The following is a 25,940-nucleotide window of genomic DNA, read 5'->3' on the forward strand; positions in this document are numbered from 1 at the left end:
TATTTAGGAGTCCGATATCTACCGGTCGGTGAAGGCCACATGGTTACATCATGTTAATCGTTTTTATTCACTGTATGCACTGACCCCACTCGAGTTACTCAGATACTTCATTAAGTACCATACACAACTGTTGTTATTACAGAGAGTGGAGGACGGAGTGAATGCGTAAAATGGTGTAAGGCCGCATGTTGAGTGGCAGAAGTAAACTTCAAAAGTTAAAAAAAAAAACGAAATTATAATTTCAATATAAAAAGTTATTAGATTTTATGGAGGTTCTAACTCGAGTCTAATAATGATGACCCCCGAATAAATAAATTACGCGCAGTTTACTTGTTACGGGCGATGAAAGTTTTTACGATTCTCCTTAAAAGTAAAATAAATTATTTTTCTTAAAAGACGTTGGGGTTTTTGGGGGATTGAAATAATGGATAAACGCCTTTCTAAGGCCTCGGGTTCGTGTCTGCCTTTATCTTATACAAATATTTTCGTCCGTCGTCCTAACAGCCGACAACAGACGATGTGTAAAAACAAAAAAGTTATTACAATGTTAAAACAAACTATCTGGACATCGTGCACTGTAAAGTGCTGTTAGTTGGAGACACTGTAAATTCTACAAGTTGTATTCGAATGGATTACCAGTAACTTCTGAAGAGTTTTGCTATTCAGGTCCTGGCTCCATCATTGCACCACGCATTGTATGGTCACATAAATACAATAAAAGTGAATGAAATTCAGTTATTTTAGAGTTATATATACTTCTTTTATTTCCATAAACATAATAAATAAAATTTATGTTACATCCATATTTTAACAATAATATCTAAAGGGGTAGCAAATAAATTGTACTTTCATCCCTCGGTGGTGAGTTTGCGACAATTTTCGGGTTTTCTTTTGATTTCTTTCGGAAAGCTTTACGGTGCTTATATAAATTAGGGTCCCGTTGCGGATGGACCTTTCATATGTAATGGACTTAAATATTTTATGGTACATTTCACCAAGTTTCCTCCTGAGTCTGACCGACATTGGTTACTACGGCACAACGTCCGATTATAAACGTGAGCATTGTGGATTCCAAACGTGAGGATTGTGGATTCCGAGGGAATTCTATTTTTAGGTTCACATTGTATCCCGCACATACTAGTGTAGGCAGAGGAAAATAGTTAAGACACTCTGTACCCATTAAGATACTTCCGTCCCCCACTTTTTGCCGAATTCGGGAGATATTGCTTGTTGAGTAGCAGATCTGAACGCCATTATCAAAGCGAGAAAATAAAAATTTTAAATATTTCATTTCCTGAAGTGGGAATTGAACCTCCAACCTGTCGCGTTTTCGCGCGCACGCTTTACGCTGTCATGACATATGGCGAACACAGCGTGAAAAAAAAGGAATTAGATATGCCAATAAAATACTTCAAAATTTCCTGCACAGAGTAAAATAGCTTCCCCGGGAACTTGTTAAAACTTCATCGGGACTTCAAGACGTAATTTTTCAACTAACTTTCAGAAAAGCTGTCAACAAAAATTTCTTTATAGAAATTAAATTTGTATTGTTATAAACTTTTCTTATTTCAATGAATGGAAACAAAATTATATTCGTCCCGGACAAAATGGAGGCAGTTTGATTCTTTTTTGTTACTATATAATTATGAGGACATCGTGGGGCGGGGGCACCAGCGCGCTTGGATTCAAACCTAGACCCATTAATAAGTAATTCCAAACCATAAACAAGGCTAGAGCAAAGCTCAAGCACTACTTTGTCATTCACTGAATAACGCAAAACCTGCCTCGTTTACTTCAAAGACTTGATTTACTCAAAGACAAGGCATTCTTCTTAGAACGTTGTTGGAATTCTCGGAGGTAAATTTAGAAAAGGACCATGTATGAAAGGTACTAGCGACACAAACGCGGCTTCGCCGGCTTGTATTAAGTGATATGTTATAGCCACATAATAAGAAATCTTTAAAAAAATATATAGCCTTGTTATTGCGATGTACACGCTATATTGTAAGCATTCACCTAAATCTGTTGTGTAGTTTTTTGGTGAAAGTATTGTATTAGTAGGAAAGAACAGCAGTAAATAGATCCCTGTAAGAACGCAGCGGTCTCCACTCGTAAAGACTACAAACAACAATTACAAAAGTAAGCTAGATAGAGGGAGCCTAGTGTTAATACACTCCGGTGGCGATACTCAACGCCTAAATTTATATTGTTTCCAATTAAATAAATCACTCCACCGAGGGAAATTGAACCCACAACCTTCATGTTTATAGCCACGATAATAACGATTAAATATAGCCGCTGCGCCACGACGATCTTATGAAAGGTATTCGTTTACATGACATTAAGATAGAGCTCTCTAAGGAAGGTTTATATTTCGCGGAATGTCATTGAAGCTGGAGGAGGTCTGTTCATCTCGGTAATGTGTAATAAATAGGTATAATGCGAGTCGGATATGTGAGATGTTTGTCTGGTAGTAAATGAAGAATAAATAGTGAATAGTGGGATATTAATTTTGTCTGTTCAGTATATTTTTTTTTATTTTAATCTTCTCGCTCTGGTAGCGGGACATTAAGCTCTATCACTCAGCGCGCAATGTCTCAAAAATTGGGCGGGGCGTAAGGAACGCAGTGTCCTAACACTATGTTGCCACTACCTACCCTGCTACATACAGGATATAGCGGGAAGCTAAAGTAAAATAATGACAATTTAAAAGAGGTACTCAGGCTTATAAGAGTAGGAATCGAACCCACAATTATTGAATTTATGGTTAGATGGTCTGAAGCTACGACGGCCTCATCACTATAGCCTCTGGTGGCTGTAAGATGAGAGAAAAGTAACAAATAAAAAAAATGGTCAACACATTTGGTGCATACAAGGCCACATGGCAACTAACATATATTATATACCATATTATATAGAGTAATAAACAGCTTGGAAGACAGTTTTGTAATAATAAAATTAAAAAAAATTAAAAACTTCCCAGCTACAAATTTCTTTTATTTACATTCTTTCATCAACTAGAAAAGAGCTGGTGATATTTAAAAGATTGAACATATTTTCTTGAATCAAGGCTAAGAACACTTAACAACCTTAAGCTACTCAGAAACAAGAATTAAATAAATACGTTGATATTAAAACAATTTGAAGCGCGTAGAGCACTCGGTGCTCACATACGTAATGTTCGCGTACAGCTTTACGAGAGTGCATTTAAATATGAGTAGGTAAGTGTTGAAAACTGTTAAAATTGTAGGTAAATTTAACTTTACTACTCGTAGCTTTACTTCAATGTTGAAAATTGTTATGATTCGTTATTTTATTTTTTAGTACAATTTGTTTCTGACCGTCGTGGCGCAGCGGCGCAATGTCTGACTGTGAATGGCGGTTGTAAGTTTGATTCCCACAAGGGGGAATTATTTTTATCCTTTCCTTGCTCTGGTAATAAGATAAAGTGAGTTTCGCTACTGAACACGATATAACTCGAAAATTGGCCAGAAATTATTAAACGAGTTTTTGGCGAGCAAGGGAATGTGGGAAAATGTCCTGGTATATGGGAAAAAGCATTCAGCGTTAAGTTCCGCCAAACACTACACAATGTCGCTATAGTTACGCGTGAACAAAGCAAACTTAAATTACATTTTTCTCTTGTCATCTATAATTACTCACGTTCACATTTCAGTTTTCCGTACCATCGCGCCGCCCGCCCCGGCCCCGCCTTTCCGTCTCGCTGCCCATTTTTATAATTAGTACCTTTGAACTTTCATCTTATTTACATACGAAATGGTTTTAAAAACGCAATTTGCGAAACAGTGGATACATTTTATTAAAAAAAAAATTTGAAAAGAAAAGGGAGGTCGATAGTTTCATGTATTTGGTGTAAAGACTTTTTATTCACAAAATGATACTGCATATATACTACCATATGTGTCATTTTCGATAAAAAAGAAAGAGAGTCAAAATAATTTCTCTGCTTCCCAACAGAATTAAGTAATTATTAATATCCCCAATTGGGAATTGAACCCATAATCATCGCGTTTATAATAGAAATATTTTCTATCGATTGTTCTGTTTTTTATTAATGGCGTCCCGAACGTGCCGTTTCAGCACTAATAGCAAAGAAGGGCGAGATAACTTAGTATCAAGACTACCATTTCTCCACTTAAGAGAAGTGGAGGAACTCGACGGTCTTACCAGAGCGGGAAAATAAGAATAATTCATCCCCGAGTTGAGATCGAACTCAACTTTTAAAGCTCAATAACAAAAGAAATCAATAAATAAAGAATATCTTAAAACTCGATAAGAACAAGCTTAATTAGATGAAACAAGCTTGAAATCTTAATATCCATTGATAGTTAAAAAATAGTGGCAAGTATTCACAAAGGCCTTTGACAAAGAAACTAAGTCAAACACTTACAATGCTAAGAAAGATAAAAGGAAGCTGAATCGTATCCAATAATAGTAAGAAAATGTTTTTTTTTTATAGAAAAAAACATCTTTTTTAAAAAATGTTTTTTATTGTATCTATAAATTACAGTTCCTGTGTACTTTGATAGATATACGCGTATTATACTATTTCGTGCATGTTATCTATACTAACATCATATAGCTGAAGAGCTTTTTTTTCAGCTTCATGCTGTATCCCACAGATAGCAGGAAAGTCAGAGGGAACCTAGGGTTAAGACACTACGTTCCTCACTTTCCACCGATTTCTAGAGGCATTGCGTGTTGAGTGACAAAACTCAACGTCGCGCTTTTGCTGTTTCGTTTCCTCAATTGGGAATCGAACCCACGAAGTAAAATTTTATATTATTTAGCTATAATATAACAATAACTTTAGACGGGCGAAGCTCCAATGGGTCTCCAGTATTTACATATACTTGTATATGCATAAATGGCCAGTAAGCATTTTTATTCGAACTCCACACCACCAAGGTCACGACTCTGGCATTATTCCAATGAAGCAATTCATTTAAAGTCCGTTTTATTGAGAATGGACATTCGGAACTCAGAATGCATTGAGAATATGATTAAGTATAAAAGTTGTAAGTTAATTGGTTATGTAAAGCTTTTTCATTAATTAGATTTTAATGCAACTAGTATATATAATTGAAAAGAAACAGGCAGTAAACTATGTAAAATCAATGATTGATTTACTGTATGTTTTATCCCTGAATTATTATTACAGCTACAAAATTTTTGTACACATTTTGCAGTATGGAACCCTAAAAAGTCAATATTTTAAAAACAACATTATTATAAAAATATATGTATCTATCTACATTTTATTTCGGAGATATAATAATATTAATCTATACTAATATAATAAAGCGGAAGAGTTTGTTTGTTTGTTTGTTTGTTTGTTTGTTTGAACGCTAAGATCTCTGGATCTACTGGTCCGATTTACATTGTTTTTGTTTTGTATGAAAGCTGCATTCTTCAGAAGTGCTATAGGCTATATTACAATACATTACACATATATACTAATATGTTATAAAGTACTTTCTAATTTGACATGCAATTTATTCTGCCATGTTAATAACAACCGTCGTCGCTACGCGACCGCGTTCGTTACCGCGACATTTTGATATTCATCCTTATGAAAATAAATATTATTGTCACTTTTAGCATCTTATCCACATGTTCGAAAAAAAAAAAAAAAAAAAAGCATCTTATCTAGATTGAAATTATAGTTTACTGTGTAACATTCTAATAAATAATTAAGGAGATGTCACTGATTCGAAATGACCTAGCCTTCGGGCGGCATAGTACGAATATGACCGACGCGAACGGGCAGCAGATGTTGACGGTTTTATAAATTTTCATACATTTTCGAAGTATTGTTAATTTTGATGTAATTATTTGCTGTTTATAATTAATTTAAACTACACTTTGGGTCTCTTCTTATTTTATTTGATATTGCTCGCAAAAATTGCCGTAGTTAATATAGAGAAATGTTTAGTTATTTCATAGAGTCGATATCTATGTACGCACGCACGGAAAACTTTAGGTATTTTTTCTAATATCAGTATATCCTTTAGTTACTTTTACTTCTTTTGTTGGTTCATTTTAATAATTCAGATATTTTTTTCTAATAATATGTCTCTCCTTATTATTCTTTTTGATTATTTAAGCTTATATTTTCTTACTAAGTCTATTGAAAACTGAAAATAATTTCATGAATATATTTAATAAATATTCTTATAATTGAAGCAGGCGTAGCCGCGTCCGGGTCCGCTAGTATAATATAAAAGTCATCTGAATTTAACTATAATATTACCAGCTTAGCTATGAAACATAAACTAAAGTATCTAATAAAAATATGTATAGCAAACAAACATAAAATACAAATAATAATTTTATTGTAATTTTTAATAACTTTAGTCTGGTTTGTAATAATAAAAGTTTTAAGCAAAACCCAGCGCGCCACTACGTTACTTCCATTACACCACCCGTGGTGCATTAGCAGTTAAAAAATCATGATTGAGGCCGGGCGTGGTGCAGTGGTATTAGTGTGCGATTGTATTGCGATAGGTTATAGGTTCGATTCCCACTCGAAAAATGAAGTATATATTTTAAAAAAATCAGTTGCACGATGTATCTCGCAAAACAAATCTTTTTAAAATTTTCTATTTTTCGGGCCATTGCGTATCTGGTATCGGTGCTCATCGCCTACTATTGTTTTGCTACCAACGCGAAAAAAAGGAATAATTAATTGAGAGTGGGTCAAAAACACGAGTTCTGTTCGGGTATCAAACCCACAACCGTCGCGTCAACAGGCAACACCGTTGTCATGGCTCAGCGGCACATTGTCTGATTGTAGGATATCACGACAAAGCACGGCGTTTAGCTCCTCCACTCATTGTGACAATGTCTTGAAAATGTGCCGGTAAATGGACAACGGAGTGACTTAACACTAAGTTCCCTCAGCCTATCCTGTATCAAAGATTAAACGTAACCGTAACAAAAAAAAATCGTAATAAATTCTAAAATATCGCCTAAGTGGTAGATATCAGTGTCACCGCCAAGAAACTTTAAACGCTTCGTGTGCCGGACAAAATATCTCGAAGGCAATAAATTTTTCTCTTCAGTTTCCAGCATCTAATGCGGGCTTGAGCTATGGTCTATAACGTTACTTATTTATTTGTTCACGCTTCAGCTTCACGTTGTATCCCGCATATGGCAAGGTAGGCAGACAGAGCACAGTATCAATACAAACCGTTCTCCATTTTTCCTTGAATTTTAGAGAAATTGAGTGTTGAGTAGCAGAATTTAACGCTTTACTTCGGAACTCCGTCGCGTATAAAGTGAGACGATGTGCTGCTGCTTTATTATACCTACTCGGATGTGATTTACTTTACTTGGTGACATGTTTAACAGGTACCAACTATTGTGTATATTTACTATTTAGTTAAGAATATCAATGCACACACAACCTTGGAATACGATCAAAGGCCGCACGCTATAATAGCCCTTTCGATTCTTGGCCTATCCAATACAAAGATTTTTTCAATTATAACCACATATTTTTTTTATGAGGTCCGCGTTGAACTAAAAATGTCTTCAGCTTTATAGTATTAGTAATTTTAATATCAATTAAAAGTTAATTGACACTTCCGAGTGTGCCTTGTATCGAGTGTAGAATATTACTGCCTCAAAATCTACAAAACCGATTTAAACGGCTTAGCTATTTAAATATTTAGATCGCGGCCTGGATCTTGAGTGATGAGTGCTTTTTGAATTGCCATTGCGTTTCATTGTAAAATTAAAGTATACTGTTTTAATAGTCATTACTATCTTAATAATATGAATATAAATCGGATAATTATTGAAGTTGCCAGTGAAATTTTGTCGTCTCTTTTATTCTTTAGGATAACTTCATTTTTGAAATGAACCAAGGATTTATTTAACTTTATCTTTTGTCACTTTCACATCTCTGAGAGAGGTGGAGAGCCCATACCGGTAAGAATTTATATTCATAATTTCAATATGTATGTGAGTAATGACTATAATGATATATAATCTTTTATGCCATAGTATTAAAGTATTATTAAAATATGCACCGTTCAGGGCAAAGAAGAGACTACTTAACATTCCATGGACACCGTGTTAGCGGGCGACACACACTTTTTTTACACTTTTTTATATTTATGAATTTTTTTACGCCACAGACTTTGGTCATCCATGTCGCTGTGTTTTTCTAAATTAATTCATCACACTAGCCAGCTTTTCCTCAGACGCTATATTAACATCTCTCATAGATTAGACGGGCTGCCAGGATCTCTTATAGATAACAGACAGGTTGATTTCATTTCACCTTCAGATTTTTAATGTTAATTATAGTCATCAAGAACTAATATTTATGTAACAAAAAAGCTAGATCAAAATCTGTCCAGTAGCTCCATATAGTTAGAAAAACTGTCGAGACTTACCTATTAGACCAACATTCCTTTAAAAATCTAAGGCTTTTCTTTCTAAAGTGAAGTATATTAGAAATTAAATCAGATAAAGCCTTATTTATCTCCCTCATAGTTACTTTGCGTACTAACAAACGAGTTAAATGAACAAACTTTCTATAGAAACTTGTCTTATTTGATAACATCTTAGATTGTTTTCGAAGAAGTTTTTGTTTAAGAGCGAAATATAGTAATGAATTAAACGTAATAAGTATACAGAAGTTGCAGAATGGCAAGGATTTCGAAAAGAACATGCTTAGGTGGTTTGGGCACGTTCAGAAAATGAGTGACGACAGAATGGCAAATGAAATTTATGAAGCAATAGTAGCAGCGGTACGAGAGGCAGAGAGAGATCTCAGTTGATCCTTGAGAACACAGAATTGAAGATGGAAGAATGTCACGTAATAACCTGAACGCCTCCTGGAGGGCACTTATGAAAAAGTAAATAAGAGTGCATTAGGTGATAGACATAGTAAGCAGACGCCGTAGCATTAATCGCTCCTAGCTCTCTGGCTACCCAGGCTCTCTGGCTATAAAGCCTGAAGCTGAAAAAAAAAACTATCGAAATTTAACACTTTTTTTAAAATGTATACTTAAAAAATATTGTATTCTGAAAGTCAATAATGCATGATTATTAAAGCTAGGGAGCGATCTATTATAAATTACTTCGAGCCCTTCGAACATCTCATGTTCTTTCCATTTGACGAGACAACTCTTAGGTATTTTCATTTGACGACGGACGAAGCCGCAGGTAAGAGCTAGTATATAATATTTTCAATTTAGTAAGCCGTACGACGTGTTAGATTGAAGCCGCTTTCCAATTAAGGCAACTTCTCGGGACGTGATCTAAAGCGTTTGTGTAATAAACTTATTTCATATAGAACTTTTTGTAACATCATAATTATAATAATTCCATATAAATGACAGTTGAAGGTTAATATAAAATGTAATAACAATGAGTATTAATTAATTAATAAAGCGATTTTGTATGTGTGTATATTAATTAATAAAATGTTTATGAATAGAGATTTTGTCTTCTCTTCTTAGCAAGCTTAACACTGTATCCCGGTTATGCCACAGGGAAACTAGTGCCAAGACACTCCATATTTTCTTTTGATGACGTTCATTTGACGTGCCAATCATTTATTTTGATATTGATAAATCGCGTCTATTTCGCTCGCTATAATAAAAATTTATATTTATATATAAAAATTATTTAAATTATTTTTTACTACATTCGTTGAGATTAGCACGTTCGAACAAACAAACTGTTCGTAATATATTAAATACCATTAGCAAGTAAGAGTGACACCGCGTCCCAATTACGATCTGGCTTTGAAACGTGAGCTTTTCTTTAACAATAAGTGCTTAAAGTTAAACAAACTTTATATATTTTATATTATTTATTTATATTTTTAAATATTTTAATATATTTTCTTAGTACCGTCTATTACCGTTTTATATAACGAAGCTACGGCAAATATTAGATATATTCCATGTCATGATGAGTAAAATTAAAAAATATATGGATTTATTTATTTAAGGTACGATATTTATTAATAATTGGTTGTGACTTCATCTGGCGGAGAAGATAATTTTGAAGAGTTTAGTAAATTTATGATTTACCGTTTCCCGTCACTGTTTTCTAGGACCATCATCAATTTGAAGTTAGTCTAACTGTAGCCTGCGCTTTTCTCACTTTTTTGTTTCAAAACCTCTTCGTTTTTTACCTTATCGCAAATTTTCAAAACGATATTTTTGTGTGACGAAACTCAACGCCGGTTCTTATAATCTAACCGAGAAGATACAAATATGAAATTTTATATTTTTATGTTCATTCCTCCGAATGGGAAGTACTACGGCCTCATTCATTTATAACACAAATTATTAGTTTGCAGACAAAATTTGTGAACTAAACTAAAGTTTTGAATTAAAGGCATTGAATGTTGAGTGGCGGATAATAATTCATTTCCTCGAGTGGGGATCGAACCCACAACCGTCGCGTTACAGTCACATCCTTGTGCCGCTGCGCCACGATGGTCTCAGTACTTGTAATAGAAAATATTACCAAACACTATAAGTAACTTAATCCATACAATAAAGCCCGGGCCATATCCAAATAAAATTTAGTTTTTTTGGTAAAGACAATGTAAGCTGGTCTCCGGGCAGGTCAGCGCGACCTACTTTCACTGGCATTACGCCAATACTGTCAGTTTTCAACTATTTGCGGGTATATCGCAGGTTGGCAGAGCTGGTTTGGTATTCGCTTGTATAAACTAGAGAGAATGGCCTACGTTTTAAATAATATTTCCTTAAATAGGCAGAAGTATGCAGTTCCGCTTCAGAATCAAGGGGAAAGTGGAGAAAACATAGTGGCAACGGAGTATCTAACTCTTGGGTTCTCTCTGCCTACCCTTCTATGTGCGGCATAGAGCTTGAATCTAAAAATAAACTATTTAGCTATAGACCTCGTCTGACTACTTTGAAATTAGCTATTTTATAAAGAATGTAACAAAGCACTCAAAAGATTTATTTCAACCTAAATCTAGTTATAATAGATTTTTATAGCACTCAAAAGACTTACGCGGAGGACATTTACAAGATTTTACTTAAGATAAATGTTTTTTAGTACAAAAATTCTTAGATACATAGAGGCTATAGGGCGTAGTTAATGAATGTTAGTTAAGACGTGACTGTTGTTTGTTCGATTTCTATATGAAAAATATTAATATTTAATTTTTTATAGACAAAGAGCAATGTAAAATTTCGTCAAGTAGAGCATGCCCTAAAATTGGAAACAAAAAAATAATTGATAAAATTATAAACTATTATTTTCCTCTATCTTATTGCTATTTATAAAGACTACGCACTAGAAGAAAACATGTTTCTTTTTTCAACTTCACGCTTTAATACACTTAAAACACTTCGTTCCTTTCTTGTCACCCAATTTTCGATTCTTCTTAACAAAACGAGGCAATGAAAATAATTTATTTCTTCAAACTCACAACCGTCGCGATTACAATCAGATGCTGTGCATCTGCACCACGACGGCCTCTTTTATAAATTGTATCCCCAAGAGGTAGTCAAACCGAACGAAAAGTCAAACGCTACAGTCCGTATATGTACCTCTTGCTGCTAAAACCATATAAACCTCTTCATACACACATCCTCTAAGAGCAGCTTCAATAGCTGTAACCGCAGTATAGTGCAGTGGACTACATCAAAATGATTAAAGTGTAGCAATACAGCACGTGGCCTTTCTTGATTGGTGATAATATAAGTGTAGAAGTATAGATTTATTTTAGCTTCACGCTGTATTCCGCACAAAGCAGAGGGAACCTGGGAACCTAATATTCCTACGTACCACTACATTCCCGATTGAGACATTTCCTTTCCCCTCTTTCAACCGAACTCTTGCGGACGTTGCGTGTTGAGTGGCGAATGTCATCGCCGCGTTTTGCCTCGTTGCCAGAGCGAGGAAATCGAACTTATAACCGTCGCTTATACCACTGGACTCTCACAGAAGTATAGATATTATCTACATTTCATCCGTTTAAAGATATTGTGCATTTGATGAGTGAGTGAGTGAGGTACTTTAACTTTGCTATCAAAATGTCAGTCAATTTTGTAGTGAAATTCCACTCTATTACCTCTCACGGTATACTCGATTCATAATATTGTTAGTTCATAGTTTGCTAGAGTTTTGTTCTAGCCGATATTATTACATTAAAATATTGTGTTGTGACCGTAGGGGCGCAGTAGCACGACGTCCGACTGTAAATGCAACGGTTGTGGGTTCGATTCCCACTCGTGGTAATGGATTATTTTCATTTTCACGCTCTAGTAACTAGATAATGAGCTCCGCTATTCAACGCGCAGTGTCTCAAAAATACGATTCCTTGAACAGAGTATCTTAACTATAGGTTCCCTCTGCGGACGATACATTTCGTGTAGACAGTTTTTTTTTTATTTGACTGAAAGTGAAGTATTTAGGTACTTTTATGACAAAAGACAATTTTAGATTTAGAATTTCAGTTTTTTTGAGGGCGGCGATGAATGCCGCCAGGCTACAGAATGTCTTAACTCAAGGTTCTCTCTGCCTTCACTGGAATGCGGGATAAAGCGTGAAACTGGCACAAACCAACACTCCTAAAACATAAACGCAGTTGCGAAATTGTGTTGAACAAAATATTGTTCCTTTATTATCAGATACATTTTGCGAGCGAAATGAAGCGCACCATCTGGTACGGACTGCGTTACGGTACATTTAAAAGAGGCCGTGTTTTGTTGTTCTCTTTCTATGAAATATTTTGTTTTTCCTTTGTTGGAGTGGAGATGCTTGAAACGGAGATATTAGAGAAGAATAATGTTTCAGAGTATATTGGGCCAAATTAATAATAAAAATTTAATAATATATAGAAAATATTAAATTATATTTTATTACTATAAAGGCAAAGGGAACCTAGTGTTACGACACTCCATTCGCCAAGTTCCGCCCAATTTTTCAAGACGTTACGTGTTGCGCTTTGTCTTCTTATCAGTGCAAGGAACAATTAAACAACTGCAATCATTAATTTCTCTGAGTAGGAATCAAACCCACATCGGGCATACATAGACTCTAAGGTCGCTGCGCCCCACCGCGCCGACTTGTAATATAGTATTTACTATATATTTTTTCAACTTCTAAAACTTTTAATTCAAATATTCAAACCGACACCATCTGGAGCACTAATGACATATTGATCCTTTCTGAGCCCCAATTTTACCTCAATTTAGTTCATCGTTAAGAAAGTAACTAAGCGAAATTTAAAAATATATTTTTATTACTTTAATGAATTATTTTAGAATTGATATTTTCAGTTGAAAGTGGGCAGCGGAGTGTCTTAACACTAGATTCCCAATGCCTTGAAGCGTGCGGGATACAACCTTAACCTGAAGAAATAGAAGTATCATATAGTTGTAGATAAGCAAAAATAGGGAAAATGTATAGCTAAGTTTTAAATCCTGTGTTAAGATACTTCTTTCTCCACTTTCTGTCCAATTCACGAGTCGAGACCTTGCGTTGAGTTGTGGATCACCACGCGATTTAACTTACCACCAGAGGAAGGAGATGATAATAAATCCATTCCCAAAAGAGATCAATGAACTTACAACTGTCGCTTTTACAGTCAGACGCTGTGCCATAATATATGAAAAATATCATTCTAATTATAATGAACAAACATAAATCTTACTTATTATACTTTTATCTTGACATCGCGCTTTCTTCCCGAGTATTACAATTAAGCGATAGTACGTGAGAATTTAATTAAGTACTAGGAGGCACTTCTACGACCCCTTTTATTAATATGAGAAAATTACAAATTAAATGCATAGAGAAAGCCGTTTGAACAGTCTACGTTTCAGTTGTCGATCTTACTGTAATACCTGATGTTACTGTAAAAAGTAAAGCTTAAAATAAATAAATATTTTAAAAACCTACAAAACCTTCTTCGTACAATTAAGAAATGTGGTAAGAAGAACATTCAAAAACCAAAGAAAACAAATATTACACAGTTATATTTGTAGTTAATTTAAAAAAAAATTTTGCATACGTCCGCATGGGTACTTACTTAAGTTTGTCAACTTTTGATTTTAAGCCTACGGTGGGTGAGTCTTACTCACACTTAACCAGTTTTTTTCCATCAATATCACCTTTTCCAAAAAACTAGCAAATCTGACATAAACTGAGATCATTTAATGGTACAACGGTTGAACATAATCTATATGGAAGAATCCTTTAAAGAATATAAAGCTCTCATATAATGAAGTTGTAGCTGTCTCGTCACAGTCAAAATTGCACATTTATCAGTACATTCGTCTCCACGTATCTCCAGAGATACGAAAGAATGGAGAAGTGGCTATGTGGCGACAGAGAATTACTACTTCCACCATAAATACACTTAGAACCTTCTCAGGAGATATAAAATGTATGTACAAAGAAATCTCAAACACAGGCACGATTTCCTCCTTACAATGATTGCTGCTTGCAACGTTGTTGAACCTAATGATAAGAAAATCAGTTTCACTTTTACCGCAGATTTGTTTCAATATTACGTGATTAGCGGAACTCAACGCTACTTTTTTGCGCATTTGAGCATTAAGGTGAGGTAAGGGGATTCCTTAAAAAAGGATTTCTCGTAATTCCTATTTAAACGACAAACAAACAAGATTTTCTATTTTACGCCTTAAAACCAATCAAACAGAAGTACGGGCGACGACTAGTATCCTATAAAATCCTGGAATTTTAATCTTACTACAGTCATACCACTTTACTTCTCTACCATATGAATAGGCAATCTCTTTCTATTAAGCCGTATAAGATAAAGACTATAATAGTCATAAAACTTGGGAATAAAATGTAACACAGGCACAAGGTGCTCTTAACTGTTGGTGGAGATCTCGTTAGCGTAATGACCGATCCGATATAATAGGGGAACTAGTTAGCTATAGCAATTTACTTATATCTATATCTATATTATTGGCCGTCGTGGAGCAGTGGTTTAGCGTTTGACTGTAAACGCGAGAGCTGTGGGTTCAATTTCTAATTGGGGAAATGTATTAAGTACATTTTCTGGCTCAGACACAACGACAAATCGCCGCATTTCTTAACGGAGTATCTTAATATTAAAATAAAATAATGTATTTTATTAGGACTATCGTTGCGCAGAGAGGTGGCTAGAAGATTGTAGTTTCGATTCCAACTCGAAGGAATGTATTATTTTCATATCCGCATACTGGTAACAAGACAAAGCGCAGGGTTGAGTTCGGCCATTTCATATTTTCTCGGGTGAGTGACTGTTTCCATTTTCCCGCTCCGGTAAAACAATGCGTAGAGTTGAGTTCCACCACTCAATAAGCGTTGTTTCAAAGTATGACAGAAAGTAAACAGCAGAATGTCTTAACATTCACCTCTCTATGGCTACACTGCCATGAAAGACTCTAATCTTATTTTATGATTACAGACAAAGCCAGGGCAAGTTTACAGTGTATTTCCAGTACATAGCGCACTCTGTCACCAGAATAGATATCTGGTATTAATCATGCATAGTGCACTGTCGGGTTCATCGCGATGTTGGTGCTGTAATATATTGTGGAGTCCGCTAAAAATATACCAGTACCGTACATAATGGAAACTTATATTCATTTAGTTAACAGGTTTTATAAAGTTCAATATTCAAATCAAAAGAAACAGTGTGTTTTAAATAAGCCGCTAATCTCGGAAACTACTGGTTCAAATAAAACATGTATTTTTGGATTAAATAGTCCCTTTATCGAGGGAGGCTTGTAGGCTACATTACATTACGTCAGCGTAGTTAGGGCACCAACAATATGTCGTTGTCCATACACAACTCTTAGTTATTTCAATTTAACCACGAGGCCGCCCTCGTGCGATTAAGAGTAAGTTAATTTATTAAGAGAGTGTTTAAATTTTATGAAAAAAAATCTTTACATATTTCTACTCTCTCTCTCTACTTTTTAAAATTCTTTACAATAATTTTCTTTTTAGTTGACTAAGAACACATATTAAATATCGAAAAATTATTAAATCTTCATATTCTTAAGTCCAATTGCGCAACAGATTGTGAGTTCGATTCCCACACAAGGAAATGAAATATTAATACTTTCTTTACCTCGGTTGAACGACTGAGGCGCTTAATATTAGACGTTTAAGCGTGAAGGGTGTGGATTCGATTCTTCGATACTGCCGATTGATTTCTCACAAAAAATCATAACAATAGATTCCATCTGCCTTCACTATTATATGCGCGATACAACGTAAAAGTAAAAGTATATTATTTATAAGTAAGTGAACCCCATATAAATCACTAGTATAATATATAAAAGGCTGGCGCTATAATAAATCAGGGTAAAGCCTTCACAGGTGGAGCTTTAAATCAACTTGTGAAGAACAGGCAGATGGGATAATGCCTTTTTTATACAAATAACGCTTAATGCTTTGAATGGCGTTGTTCGTGTAATGTAACACGTCTGTGTAATCTCTATATTGTAGGTTTAAATATTATTTTTTAATCTTCACCCTTTATTCCTATGGAGAGCCTTTGCATGCCTCTTTTGCCTCGTACATTGTCATCATCATACATCTGGGGAGTCAATAACAATTGTTCTGACTGGTACTCGTTTAAGAGGTATCTCAAAAGACAATAACAAGTAGTATTTTCTATACATATACTTAAATAAACAAACATTCCCCCAAGAGGAATTAGAATCCGTGACCGTTATATTTAGTTAAGAACACAACACATTTGGTAACAGTTATGTATATTAAATAATAAAATTGATAATAATTCTCTCCACTTCCGATTACGACAATATTCAGAAAACCGATAACGGAAACCAAAATTTTCATTTATATTCCATATTTCATACAAAATGTGGTGAACGAAGTAATTAAATTATTATGGTTGTATATCATTTATTCACATAATGTTTTAACTGAACGAATATTGTTTTTATAATGTTCACGCTTTATCTCTTAGGCACATAGGCAGTGTGAGCAGAGGGAACCACCCCACGTTCCACCCAATTTCTAGACGTCGCTTGTTGAGTGGTGGAGCCTAATAATAGTTTGTTTTATTGCCAGATGAAAAAAGTTAAAATTATTGAGTTCGAATGGAAATCGAAGCAACAGCCGTCGCGTATACCCCCAGTCCGGACGACGCGCCGAGAAATGAAACAAACACTAAATGTTAAGTAGAGTTTGCCAAAATGCAATAGTAAAAACTGCACTTAAATCAGTTAAGCCATTTTGTTCTCACAGGTAACATTTTTAAAATTCATAATTGTAATTTCAATTTTTTTAGGCTAGCACTTTCGTGGCCCAGTCGTGAGAAACAGTTTGTGAGTTCGATTCCCACTCAAGGAAATGATATATTTAATATTTTCAGCTCCTCGCAATACCTCCAGAATTCAGCGAAGAATGGGGAACGGCAATGTCTTAAGCACATCGTGTCTTAACACCAGGTTCCCAGATTTCCTCTCCCTACCCTGCTACGTACGTGCTACGTGCGTGCTACGTGCGTGCTACGTGCGTGCTACGTGCGTGCTACGATTACGAAACGGTGTGCTACTGTGTCCGGAATATAGCGTGCAGCTAAAAAGATAACATTCATAAATGCCTCCAATAAATAATTGATTTCATTTTATATCTTCCATTTACAAACAAAACATGTAAAGCTATATACGAAACTAAACGCCGCGTCTCGTCTCATTTTGTCTCATCATATTACATATCTATCATTAAAATAACCGTTACTATACTTTATAGCCTTATAATAAAATTTAAATTGCTCGATAATAAATCCACTAGGATGAGCCACCACAAATTTCCTCACCCAGTTCCTCCAGCGATTAGTCGGCAGGTTAAGTTGCCGCCGTCCACCCCGCCCCGGAGCTATAAATCTCGAAAACCTTTACGTTTATTTAACACGAAATTTTGGGAAAATAAAATGGTTTTTGCTGTAATTCCACTGTTTCAGTATTTGCTTTCACATTGCTTAATTAAATTTCGACATTATATTTTATTAGAGGTATAATATGAATAGTTAAACTAAATGATGGCGTCAAGGTCCGTCGCTTAGCACGCAGTGTTTGTTAAACGGAGAGTCTTAACACTGGGCTCGCGACTTCGCCCGCTTGAAATACATTATTATTAATTTGTTAATTAAAATTACCTTTGTTTTCTAACTACATTATTTTTTGAAAGATAATATCTGTACAATGAAAACAAAATTTTTTGTCTATTCAATAAAACAGTTATTTTGTAGGAATTTTGTCATACAAACTAGTTTATGACATAAATTTTTTATGTAAGACCCATACAGCCTGCTCTATGCGGAACGCAGCGTTAGTACCTAAGTATACCACACTGGTATCAAAAATTGGAATAACTACAAAAAGATTACACAAAATACCAATTTAGTACTAACAAAGTAGTCTTGATAAAGCTACTTGTATATTTTTATTTTGTCGGTACCAGCTATATCTTAATAACACGACTTCGCAAGGCCTTCTTCAATATTAAACGGATATTTAGATTAATAATGTCCACCAAGAAGGAAGCAAATAAAGAACTTTAATCTTGCAATTTACGTGAACAAATCAGCGAGCAGAGGTAGTATATAGCACTTCAAAAAAATATTTTATATCACTCTGCCAATTAGTGAAAATTGCATTAAAATCAGTTGCGTAATTTAAAATATTTAAGCGATTTTGTTTCATACTGATATATAAAGATAAAGATTTTTCCTCCAAAAAGTAAGTTTTAGAACAAACGAAACCTAGAAACGTCTCATCAGTCACTCAGCATGTGGGACTTAAAAGCGGAGTCTTGTAGTCTTTACATTGTTATTAATAGTTTTGTCTTAGCTTGAAACATTTGCAATAAACTAAGCTGTACTAGCTTTCTTGAATATAATATGACGTCACTCCGGCATAATATCATAGGCGTATCTAAAGATATCTTCTAGGGGAGCCTAAAGATATTTTCTAGTGAAAATTGAATCTGGTATCCTCACCAATGCGCCACGAGAACTTTATTATCGCAATAAGCCTTTCCCAAATACACCTATACTCGTATTTATAAACGAGAAGTTCCCATACATTATGTCATCATGTGGGAAAGCGGCGACGTTGATGGATTGGTCGCGACGATATACAAAACGAAAATATCTTTTGAGAGCTTCCGAAGTGAAATGAATGTGAACTAAATATATTATATATTTATATATTTAATATATTTATTTAAGCTACGTCCTTATGCTATATCCTGTATACAGCAAGGTAATATAGTGCTAACACACTCATTTAGTGATGCATGGGGAACAGCACTCTGTTCCTTAACCTTAGGTTCCCCTTTTCCACCCTGTTATATGCGGTATACAGCATGAAGATGATTAAATTATAATCATATATAAAAAAAATATTACACGTAATATTTTCATATTTCCAATATGATAAGACATTTAATTTCGACACCCAACAACAACAATGGTGCGTTAACACTGGGCTCTCTCTGCCGTATGCGTGATGCTAAAAGAAAATATACAAGAAATATATTAAACTGTTGTTATTTCTGTTACAGATGACGAGTTTGTGTTCCGGGACAGGTGGGGTGGTCTGACTCTCTTCAACGTGAAGAACTTCACTACGCGACTGTTAATGAACAATTCCACTTTTGTAAGTATTTTTTTTGTAAATATTCCTCACTACGCCGCAATTTTTTATCTATAAAATGGTCACGCAAAAACTGTTTAACCTGACGTGCTTAACCTTAACATGTTTCACTTTGACGTTTGTGTTCGACGACCATCGTAGTTAAGTATTACATCGCCTGACTGTTCTCCACTCGGAGGAATGATTGTGGAGGAGGAGCACGAAGTGTCTTAACACTAACCTTCCCTTCCCTCTAACGTACTAAATGTCATAATCGAAGTAAAGAAAAATGTAAAACGTACTTTACATTTAATATTATTACTCGATTTGGCTCTTTCATGTTCCGTTAGGTGCTTGTGCAAAGTATTTTTATGCCAAATGGATTTAGAAAGGTTTCAACTTGTCAAATAAAATAATAAAACAGCCAATTTCATCTCCATTCGAAACATCAGAATGTTGAAAATGTTTAGTTAAATTCAAAGTTAAATTTGAAATGTTGAAAATATTACTTATTGGTCTCTAAAAGAGATTTGCAATATAATATCTGTATTGTTATTTTCTATTTTTACTAAGCTTCACGCTTTCTCCCACATATCAGAGAAGGCAAAGACTAGAGACAAGACACTCCGTTCCCCACGCACTGCCCAAATTTCGGGATATTGCGTGTTTAGTTGCGTAACTCAACATCATGTTGTGTCTCCCCAGAGTTTTGAATGATAATACTACTAGTATACCCTGACTTTAACTGTAAACTGACGGTTATAGGTTCAATGTTAGCTCTTTGGTAACGCACGGAATGTCTCAAAACTTGGATGGAAAATGATTAACAGAGTGAATACAATAGGTTCCCTCAGCCTATCCTGCTATAGGCGAGTATAGCATGAAACTGAAAATCTAACTTTCCCCATAAGTATGTCATTACAATTTTGTAAGAACATATTCTTAAAAGTATACCCTCAATCCTCCACAAATCACCCTCGCAGTGAGTTCGACCTCGATGCTTACTCCTGTGTACTCGGGGGACGTAAAAAGCATCGATATATGGATTTTCAAATGATTACATAAAGGACGTATGTTACACCGAAGTTTTGACAATGTTATTTATAAAAAATTTTTAGAAACTTATGAAACTTTGAACGTAAGAGAATTTGTACCCGCGCCTCTTGGAAACCGTCCAAGCGCTCTGACCATAAGCCATACTACTTAACAAGCTACGGCGAAATTCTTATAACCGCGCCTACAACCTCCTTTCTTTGATATTAGCATATCTGTATCTGTAGAGGTTTTTTTTACAAAAGTTCGCTACCTCGACGGCACAAGATATCGATCGGGAGAAAATGCCTTTTATTGACTATTTTTAACATTGTTAAATTATTTTTTTTATTTATGAATATGTTTTTTATTATTAGACCGATATATGGCCTGTATTTTAATATATTTATTTTACATATGGAACATATTTTGAAGACATTTTTCCGCCATTCAACGCGGAGGGTCTAGAAAATTACGGGAAATGTAACGAATGCCGTAGTTCTAGGTTCCCTCTGCCTCCCTGCATAAACATTCGTTTACAATACGGCATTAATGCCGTTAATATTCGCGCAGGGACACAAACGTGCGACTGTAAACACAACAGGTTGTAAGTTCTATTCCCACGCGAGGAATTAAATACTTAATATTTTTTTTTTTTTATTCTGGTAATAAAGTAAAACGAAAACAATGCCTCCAGAACTCGGCGGAAAATGGCAAGCAGAAGTGTCTCAATGGGAATGTAGTGTTTTAACAATAGGTTCCCAGGTTCCCTCAGTGAAACGTGAAACTAAGAAATTTAAATATTTCAGCTAACTGAACTTGAACAGTGTGACAGCAGTTCGAACATAACAATAGAAAACACACGTACTGTACTGTAGTATAGCCCGCGCTGAGCCTCGACTCTCGTTATCGAATACCGTCGACTTGCCTTTTTACTACAATGAGTTCAGTAATGAAATGTTCTTTTCGTCAGATTTGTTCACGTGAGTTACTTGTACTTATAGCACAATCTGTGCAACACACCACTTCTTTAGTACGATTTTATATGTTGTAGAATAGGAGTACCCAACACAATAAGACATTTTTTGTTTTCACCAGTGGTTTTGGGGGTTAGTGCGTGCAACCAACTAAATGATTCAGTTTTATAATAGTACAGATATGTACAAAATATTTATTATTGTGTTATTAAAAGCTGACATAATGTTCTCACGTTCAACTGGCCTAACATTGTATAGCGAGGGTCACAGGAGCAATTCCAATACCCTTTGGGTAAAATAAGTCTATCTTTTATAGCTATATTGCAGTATGTGACATACATTTGTTTGATTTTCGTAATTTGCTGTCGCTCCTTTATCACAAATATATGCAAACAGCTTAATGCTACGGAACAGTGTCATAGTTTTTAACTATAAACGAGTTGATGAGATCGTTGTGAGTTCGATTCCCGCTGAGGGGAACAATTATATTGTGAATTACTTCCATTTTATTGCCCTTTTAAAGCGAGACAAATAACAGCTTTGAAAAATATCACTCAATATATCGAAATTGGTTAAGTAGTCGAGAACGGGATGACTTTGCCTCGAAAATTGTTATACTATATTATAAAATTAACATATACGTACGGTATATCATATGTATACATTTACGTTGTTCACGATGTGTACCACACACAGTAAGGGGAGGCGCATTCAAGCGGGAAACTTAAGGATAAGACTCTCCGTACCCTCGGACAGAATTCTGTTCCGAATTCTAGAAACATCGCGTGTTGAGAGACGGTTCGTTGAATTCCGTGATTTGTTCGATATTAATCGAACCCAGGACCTACGTGCTTATAGCCGCACGCTTGCGTTCCGGCGCTGCGACTGGCCTCGCATATTATGTAAATATCCATATGTAAAGTAAATCAACATGGAATTCACATAGTGGTCAGTTTACATTTGTTCAAACCACACGCCCACGGACGCGCCGTACGAGTACACACTGAGGCGTAATTAGTATTCTACCGACACTGCCTGTAGCTGTACTCGTACGTACAAATTAGAATTGCTCGTTCTGGTTACATGTTTCAAGATTGTATTGTATTTTCTTATATCCTTGTCTGTGCATTCTCCTATTTCTCCGTTTTTCACATTGTAAAGTTTTATTTGGAGAAAGTGTATTACAAAAGGATCATAAGTCTTTACTATCATCACCATTATCATCATGATCATCTATATATGTATATACATAGGACCCTCGTAAAAAAAAATCGGAAAATTATTATTTTAATTTTTACGCTCTGGCAACAAGACATCACGATACACCAGTCACCATATCTCGAGTACTGTACTGAGAGCGGAGTAAGAAATTCTTAAGCACTGATTCTACTTTCTATACGTGACGAATACAAGTTGAAAGTTAAAAAGAACAAATAATGACAATAGTCTATTTACCAATGTGACAAAGAAAAGCTCAAAATCAATAAATTTTACATAAATAAACCTGGAAAGAGTAATATCTCCACGTCGGCTAAGCGACGTGAACTTATTGATACAATTTATTTAGTTCCACGCACGTTCTCAAATGGAAGGAAGAATGGAGGCGTTCGGGAGTAATGGTGTATGAAAAACTTATTTTACTCCCAAGTTGGGTAACGAGCTTTTGTCTTATTCCTTTTACCCTCATGGTAATACTCGTATAGTTAAAGTTAAGGTGGATAGCTTGAAATTGAAGATAGGTCCTAAGTTCAAATTAAAGTTAGAATTGGTTTAGTTTGGTAATTATAAATAACAAAAAAAAAACATGCCTTTATTCATTATTTTCTCCACAAAACGCCGTGAATAAAAATAATAACTATAAAAATGTTCGGTATACTTATGCAACCGTTAGAAATTTACTTCTCGACTAATGTAAATATTAATATGGAGCGTAATATTTTTATTGTAAAACGAACTTTGTCCTAAAAACACAGAGATTATTATTCAAACTCATGAATGAAGGTCGATAGCAAAAAGCTAATATAAAATGAGCTGAGCAAAGTGAGCACATATCAGGATGAGCACAGGGAACCTAGTGTTGAGACATAGACTTCGTCTTGTATGAAAATGAGAAAATCAAATTAATTCATTCCACTGAGTCTTACTTGACAAAATGAATCATAGTCCTCTTATATGGATAATAGATATGTTGATTCTTAATTAATTTGTATATAGCAGCGAAACGTTGGTATTACAGAAGAAGAATGAAAGAAATATGAATGCTGTGTAGATGCAATCTCTTCGTAGGATGTGCGGAGGCAGCTTCGCTGATCGAATCCGCAATGAAGAGATACACAGAATGGCAGGTAATGGCAGGTAGGGGGAGACCTCGGTTGACCTTCGAAAACACAGTATCAAAGATACTTGAGGAAGGTCAAAAGCGCGAGGGTCCCCGGAGGGCATGTATGAAGAGGTGGATGACAGTGGACGAGGCGAAAGAGGTATGTAGAGACCGTAGCGTTTGGCGCTCCATTCTCTCTGACTACCCCGCTAGGGATAAAGCGTGAAGCTATGTATGTATGTATGTATGATTCTTAATCAGCTACAAGCTTTATCCCGCGTAGCAAGATAGGCTTGAGTTTTATATCCATATATTGAATGATGAAAACAATTTACCTGTAAATATAACCATTCCCCCAACACCAGATCGAACCTACAACAGCCACTTTTAGGATGACACAAGCTGCCCCAATGAGCCAGTATCAACAGCCTCAAAATTAAAATATACATATGTACCACCAAAAGTTACGTTAAAATATGTTTTTATTCATATATACCAGTAATGTGCTAGCAACGAGTAACACACGTTCTCTAATTGCTCATAAACATGATTTTATCTGCAAAATTTGTATTTACCCATTTTATTTTTCATAACAATTAAACACGTACCGTCCATGAAATTTATTTGATACTATAACATTTTATATAACTTCTGAGTTTGATTTTGTTTAGCTTTTACAAACTCGTACATTTTCTGACTTATTTTTTTATGAACTGCTGCTGCATGAACTTATGTGCTCATGAACTTCGCTGACTTTAACTAAAAAATTGACTATTGAAAATCTCATTTTTTCCCGTTCCCGTGAGTATTTCCAGAAATCCTCTCTTACACACCCCAACCTATAAATGCCAAACGTTGCGTAGTTTCATCGATATCGATCGATACCGTATATCAGTCATATTTCCCCATAACTTACTGTACCTGCGACTTCTGTCAGAGATTTCATCCAAGTAATCTTATTTTCGACTTTCTGTCAAAATAGTTGCATATTGATCTATCTACCTAGTGGTGGAAACAAAACGAGTAAGATCTATAAATTTCTTATTAAAGATGGCCGCGACAATAATTTCGTTAACTATTTAAAGAAATATGACTCAACGAAAAAAATAAAAAAAAATGTGCAAACTTATTAAAGAGTATCTTTATAATTCGAAAAGCTTCGTAAAAATCTGCTTACCTGAAGTTTGATATAATTATTTCAAGACGTGATATCTACATGAAGTAGACGACATCTATAGGTCTGGGATTGTTACCTTTTTGTTAGCGGACTGAAAGACTCTTAACGACTTGGGGATGTGTGCCTGCCACAAGCAGACAAGATACAGTCAGCTTATTTTCAAAGAAAGGCAGTACGCGAGGCAACTATTAAAGACAAAGCGGTAGTTTGATAAAACAGTCGTATTAACTGACAGGCAATTAGATATACATGCTAGGCATACCAAAGTATATGTAATTAAGAATGTTAAAATATTTTTAATTAGTACAATAATATTTTTTTCCACAACCATTTCCACACATTAAAAGTGACCTACAACTAAAATAATACAATTAATTACTATTATCTTTCTTCCAGAGAGAGCTAAACGCAGTGGACTTCAAAGTATCATCAGATTTGAAATTCGTGCTTCTCATATCAGACGTAAGGCCGGGGTGGAGGCACGCGCGCCTCGCCAGGTACCACGTGTTCGATGTTATAACAAGGTAAGATTAGGTTAAAGTCAAAGTCAATGAAAAATTATATGTATACTTCATTTTTGAATGTTGAATAATTTATTACTGGTCACAAGCGTGCGTTGAGTGTAAACGAGACAGGTTGTAGATTCAAATGCCACTCGAGCAAATGACATATTTAATATTTTCATTTCCGCACTCTGATAGAGGCAAAGCACGGCGTTGATTTAGGCTGCCCAACCCGCAATGACTCCTGAATTCAGCAAAAAGTGGGGA

General features: G+C 35.1%; 1 protein-coding gene across 5 annotated transcripts in view; it reads left to right on the top strand.

Moving 5' to 3' along the window:
- LOC146533280 (inactive dipeptidyl peptidase 10) overlaps positions 1 to 25,940 on the top strand; it is a 240,748-nt gene that overhangs the window by 200,334 nt on the left and 14,474 nt on the right. For all 5 annotated transcript variants that reach the window (XM_085194901.1, XM_085194902.1, XM_085194903.1 and 2 more), the window contains 2 exons: positions 19,594 to 19,688; positions 25,567 to 25,694. In XM_085194901.1, the coding sequence (XP_085051027.1) occupies positions 19,594 to 19,688; positions 25,567 to 25,694 (223 nt within the window). The remainder of the gene's footprint in view (positions 1 to 19,593; positions 19,689 to 25,566; positions 25,695 to 25,940) is intronic.

This window comes from Heliconius melpomene, chromosome 12 (assembly GCF_056956725.1).
Source record: "Heliconius melpomene rosina isolate 202511_hmr_F chromosome 12, ASM5695672v1, whole genome shotgun sequence".
NCBI classification, from domain to species: Eukaryota; Metazoa; Arthropoda; class Insecta; order Lepidoptera; family Nymphalidae; genus Heliconius; species Heliconius melpomene.